Raw genomic sequence first — 6000 nt, 5'->3', positions numbered from 1 at the left:
GTGTGAGGTTTTTTTTTTTTGGTTATTGTTCAGAATTTTATTCTCCCCCCTTCTGGGGATAGATCCTCAGGGCCCAATTCTGTTTCCATTGAAATTGCGGGGAAAATACTCATGGATTCAGTAGGAGCAGGAGCAGGCCATCTTAGAGGTTACAGATTATGGACCATGCTGGAAACGTCTTTAGTGCCAACCAGCCAGTTCACGGAGGTGCTGAGGCTTGGCCGGCCGGTTTGCTCGGAGAGCTTGGAGCAATGGTTTATGCAAGGAGAGTATTTACGTGCCCACCCTTGACCTGTCTCCTCGTCTAGGCTCCGCTCCTGCCCAGGTTGATTGGCAAGGCTAGGTCTTAACTGAGCTGGTTTGGGGTTTCCTCCACTCCCGTTAACCAGCCAGTTCTGTTTTTGCAAGAGGAGGGCACCTAGGGCTGGAAATGGGCATCTTTGTCATCTATTAATTGAGAGAAAAAAATCCTGAAGCAACAACCTCCTGCCCATCAGCCACGCAGCCGCTTGACACGGGCAATTTCTTCCCCTTTTCTGGCAAAACAAGCTGATCTGTTTGTTCTATCTATGTAAATATTGCAACAGCTGTGCCTTTCTCTGTGCAAGCCCAGCTTGTCTGCTCTGCACAGATACGGAGGGATCCCCTCTGCAGCTCTGCTTTACTTACCACAACGCAACAGTCCTTTCCATTTCTGGTCAGCTCTGCTGGCCTCCATCATTTCCAAAGGCACATTCAGTGATGGGGGTGAAAGGACCATAAAGCTTTAATATTGATAGAACGTATCAAGGGACGGTTTTATGGTTCAGGGACTGAACTGGGACACAAACGACCTATGTTTGATTCCCAGCTCTAACACGGACTTGCTTTGTGAGCTTGGGAGTCACTTTGCTTTGGTTTTAGTTCCCCCATCTGTCAAATTGTAACAGTCCTTCTCACTGACTTGTCTGCTTGATTGCACACACTTCAGGGCAGGAACTATGCACCAGTATATCCCCCAGCACAACGCGGGCCCAATCTCAGCTGGAGCTCTAGGTGCTCCTGTAATAAAAATCATAACTGGGCATCTAGAAACCGAGATCCTACAATCAAACAAATACAGATTAAGATCCTGATCTTGCAGTTGGCTCCAGGTGGGCAAGCCCTTAGTTCTGAGTGGGCGCAAGGGTCCATCTGCCTAGATGCGATTGCAGGAACAGGAACTAATGACTTAATCCTGTATGATTTTAAGACAACAATTAAAATCCATACAGTCAATGGGTCTCTCTTAGAAACTGTGTTACTAGAACCTAATCTGGATTCAGGTGGCACCTGATGGGGAAGGAAATGAAAGACAGCACTGGTTAGTGGTCACTGCAGGGAATACCCAAGTTCTCATCTTGTCTCTGATTCAGCATGTGGCACCAGACAAGTTACTTTCTTGCTCTGTGCCTCAGTTTCCCCATTGGTAAAACAGGAAGGTAATGTTGCAACAAATCTGTGGCCCCTAGAAATCCGTAGTGGCTACTATACATTGCGGCTACTGGCAATGACCACTACAGAACTCAGATTCTCTTGCTCCAAAACCGCACTGACGCTAAAGGAGAATCTCCATTGGGGTTGGCCGTATGGCACCTATGACACACAGTTGAGCAGTTCCATTTCCCTCCAGGAGGAGGTAGTGGTGCGTGTACACTCCAGCCAGCTCACTGCAGGATGGAGCTTGATAAGTTAATGACGGTAAAGTACTTTCAAACTGCAAAGCAGCGTGACGGCTCAGTATTAGCATCTTTACTGCCTTTAATGGCAGGATGTAAATCGCCTTGATTCCTTCCTACCAGCTGCCTGGGGGAAGGGAGGGCAGGATGCCGAGAGCGATTATCATTATTTATTTAAATCCCAGGAGCACCCCAACTAAGATCAGAGGCCCGGGGCTTTGCCCGGATGGGTTTACACTGTAAACAGAAAGAAAACATCCCTCGGACAGTCGAGGTGCCTTGCCCAAGGCCAGGCACACAGAGACAGGACCTGAACACCAACCTCCTGAATACCAGGCCAGCGCCTGGCTGCCCGGCCGGCGGCTGCTCTGTAATGCCCGATTACGACACTATCTCGCCCCATCCTTTTCTTCTTTTTTTTTTGCTGCGCCGCGTCCGAGGGAAGCTAGGACCCGGCGGGATCCTCCGGCAGCGCCCTGGGAGGTGCAGCTGTGTCTGGGGGTTGGCTCGGCTTGTCAGTTTCACCTCCTGGACCGACAGCCCCGCGCAGCCAAAGGCAGGGGGAGGGGGCGGCTTCCACCTGCTGCCTGCGGCCCTCAGCACCCAGCGGGGCGCCCCAGGCCTGCAAGGGGGGGGCAGGATCAGCCGGCGCAAGGTGGGGGAGACCTGGGTGGAACCTCTCCCCTGGGAGCCGCGATTCTGCTGCGCACCAGGGACCTGCTCTAGTCTCCTCCTCCTCCGCTGCAGAGCCCAGCTGCTGCCGCTACTAACCTGCTGCTCCAGCCTGGGCTGGAGCCAGAGGAGAGGGGACCTGCTGCTGCTGCAGCTTTCTGGGGGTAATCAAGCACTTCCCCGGCGTTGGGCTGGTTTTATTTGTTTGGATTCGGTCACTGCCATCGTCACCTCCCGGGGAGGCAGATTGCGTGGCTAGCGGGCGCTCACAGAGGCAGATCCTTAGAGGAGAAAGCAGCCCGCCCCACCTGCCGCGGTAATAACACTCACCTGTTCTCCATTGGTGGCACACCTGGGCAGAAGGGGCCGGTTTCGAGGCAGCGGGGCATTAAACGTTTAGACGCCAGGGAGAAAAGGCTAAAGCCCCCCCTCCTCCGAGAGAAGAGACTCCATCTCCACACACACTTCTCCAGCGCAGCTCAGCGATATTTCAAGGGGTTTCCTCCAGCCTGGGCTGAAATATTTATTTTCTTTTGCCTTTTTTTGGTTTGTATGGGAACTATCTGGTGACTCCTCCCCACCAGGAATCCTTAGGAGATAGCTTCTGCTTCTCACTGTAGAGAACTTAATTTTGAAATCCGCTTTTCTTGCCTGTTCTGAAACCATCTCCTCTTCTCCCCCCCCCCCTTTAAAAACAAAACCATTCTGGTTTCAGAATCTCTTAATTGGGGCAAAACCAGTATCTCCATTTTTTTTGGAGTGAGGGGGGAGACAGACACCGTCAAAGGCCCACAGAGTCTATTGTTTTTAAGGAAACTTAAAATTAGAATTTGTCAGTGTCCCTTCCAAGACCATGTCCACCCGGGAAAGCGTACAGATCCCAGACGATCGGGATTTTAATAATTTCCGGACAGAATGCAACTCGGATGCAGGCTGGAGTCAAACTTATAACAAATCGGGAATTGTTGTGTGGATTCAGATCTTGGAGGTGGAGAGATCCCTGCATAAAATCAAGGTAAGAAACCGGCTGGGATCTGTGGGAATGTTAGACGTACCCTCTGTGTTGTCTGTGCCCACGCACTCTGGAGTTAAGCAGGCTGTTTGCAAAACACTGCAGAAGTGGGCTGCAATAGACTCCTTGTGTATTTCCTGCTTCTGTATTTCTTCATTTTCTAGGTGCATCGTGCAGGGCAGGAAGCCGGTGGGACTGTAGGGCTTTGTGTCGGAGTGTTTCCAGGGTCCCCTGCATGCATCTGATCAGATCAATGATTTATGTAGTACCCTCTCTTCTTACATTAGTGGAACAGATAGCTTATCTGGCCTGGTATCCTGTTTGCAAGTGGCAGGATGCTGGCATAAAATCCCAATATATATAATGGTGCCATACTGAACCACAAGGGTGTGTGTGAGAGAGAGATTTCTTCCTAACCCCACCTGGCTTAGGCTTTTTACCCTGGAGTGGAAGGACTGGGTATCTCTTACAACTCTTCTGTTTTAGCCAGTGTCCTAGCACGTCATATTATCTAATCCTGAGCTATTTGCCTAAATATCTGTTAGCAGTGAGTTCCACAAGTTAATGATTTTCTTTAACGCAGCATTTTGTATCCATTTGAAATGTGTTGCTTTTGAATTTTGCACGGGCTTCTCCTCCTTGGACAATGTGCTGAGGTGAACAGGAAGTGCCCAAATGTACCTTTCCAAGGCCTGTAATGCATGATGCTGATCTGCAGTTGGCTTGTCTCTTCCTCCCACCCTGCTCCCTTACTAGTGGTGACAGCTGGCTCCGCGGAGCCAGCAGGGGGCAGGACAGCCAGCTCACCTCCCCCTGGGAGCTCTCCGCTTGGCAGAAAGTAGGGATCAGCAAACTTGCCTGACCAAGGAGCTGACCCCTCCCTTCTGAGGGCCGTTTCCACCAGTGGATTGGGATGAACTGGAGCACCTCAAGCAGCAGAGAGAGAAGCTAGGACAGGCCTGAGCCCTGGATCTCAAATTGCAGAGAGAAGCTACTCTGTCCCCTGCCCCCAAGCAGCAGTCCCCTTAGTCCAGTGCCGTGTGCGATCGGGGCCTTTGGTGCCTAGAACTTGCAGCTGTGACTCCATTTCTCTCGCAGATTCATAGATTCATAGATTCTAGGACTGGAAGGGACCTCGAGAGGTCATCGAGTCCAGTCCCCTGCCCGCATGGCTAGAACGGTTATGGACTCTGCGCCTATTAGCGGGGCGGCTTCTGCTTGTCCCACACTCAGCCCTTGCCCACAAACGCATGACACCGTTCTATCTCCTCCGCGAGCGCCTGCTGTACAGGCCTCCCCTCTCAGCCTGCGGGCGCCTCAGCAAAGAAGTTCAATGCGAGGCGGAGTAGCCGGATCCATCTTAGATCCTTGTGGAATCTGCTGCCGAGGCTCCGTGTCCCCAGAGCCCCTGCTGGGTCTGGGTAGTTAGAAGGTAGCTGGGTAGGAAGATGGGACCAGGCTGGGATCCCTGTGTGGTACCATAGACTCACTTTTGGGGCAAGGTCTGCCCATCTCCCGTGTCTTGTAAGGATTTTCAGGGAAGTTGGTGTGGCCTGGTCTGAAAAGTGTGCGCACAAGGAGGGGTTTGGGGAGTGTGTGTGATAGTCCCGGATCCATTACTACCTGGAGTTTCCTGGGTGCTCAGATAATCAGGGATATATAAGAGCTTCTATAAAATAGAGTAGGACTGGCTCTTGGTAGCAATCGTCTGCGTTACGGGCACGCCCCGGGCCCGATCAGGACCAGAGCAAGGTGCTGAACAAACACCGAGCAAGAGATGGTGGCATTGGCCAGCTCTGGGAGCTGAGACTAGGCTCCTGATCCTGCCACTCCAGCTCATAGCAGGTGTCAGAAGCATCTGAAAGACCCTCCTATCTCAAGGCCCCCTGTTCTGGTGTCCCCGACGGGAAGTGCATTTGTGGGTCTCAATTCAGAAGCAGACAAGTGTCCCTTCTGCAGAACCCCCCCCCCCCCTCCCCAACGTGCACTAGTTGGCTCCTTTATGGGCAGCCTCAGCAAAGTGGCCGTAGATTGAAAGGGGCACGGGGGCTGAACGCCCCACTGAGACAGGACCGAGGCACTGTCTGCGTTAACGCTACCTGTACTGGATCTGTTACGTGGCTTGGGGCTTGGAAAAACCTGCCTGACTCCTGGTAACCGGGGGCAGAGGAGGTGGTGGGGAGCTCCAGCTACCAAGTTCCAGAGGCAGCACCTGGATGAGGAAGCCACTCTTGGGAAGGAAGAGGATCCTGGGATTTCTGTTTCGGTGGGTGGGTGGGCTCCCTCTCCTGTCGGCCTCCACCAACCGGCAACTAAGACTGAGATGAATCTTCACCGCCTTTGTGCTTTCTGTCTCTCCCTTTGAGCCTCCTGGCCTCCGTGGCACAGGGCAAGGAAGGAGCAATCTCTCTTTCACCCTTCTCCTCCCCTTCGTCCTTGGATACTCCTTCTCCTCAGTCAGCTCCTGTGCCTGCCTCTGCAGCTGCTGCTCCTCAGCGCTTTCCCCAAACTCACCTGATTTCTTGACCATTTCTCAGCTGCTTTCTGGGTTATGAATGGCAGCAGCAGAATGTCATTACTTTCACTTGGCTGATGCTTGACAAACTCTGATCAGCCACA

The 6000-nt window shown here is 52.4% G+C and overlaps 1 protein-coding gene across 1 annotated transcript in view; it reads left to right on the top strand.

Moving 5' to 3' along the window:
• Positions 1-2705: 2705 nt before the first annotated feature.
• Positions 2706-6000, top strand: part of STARD10 (StAR related lipid transfer domain containing 10) — a 45152-nt gene continuing 41857 nt past the window's right edge. The window contains exon 1 of the mRNA XM_065416641.1: positions 2706-3384. Within this exon, the coding sequence (XP_065272713.1) occupies positions 3223-3384 (162 nt within the window). The 5' untranslated portion in view covers positions 2706-3222. The remainder of the gene's footprint in view (positions 3385-6000) is intronic.

Source organism: Emys orbicularis, chromosome 1 (genome assembly GCF_028017835.1).
Source record: "Emys orbicularis isolate rEmyOrb1 chromosome 1, rEmyOrb1.hap1, whole genome shotgun sequence".
Taxonomy (NCBI): Eukaryota; Metazoa; Chordata; order Testudines; family Emydidae; genus Emys; species Emys orbicularis.
This window is presented reverse-complemented; position numbering and strand designations above follow the sequence as displayed.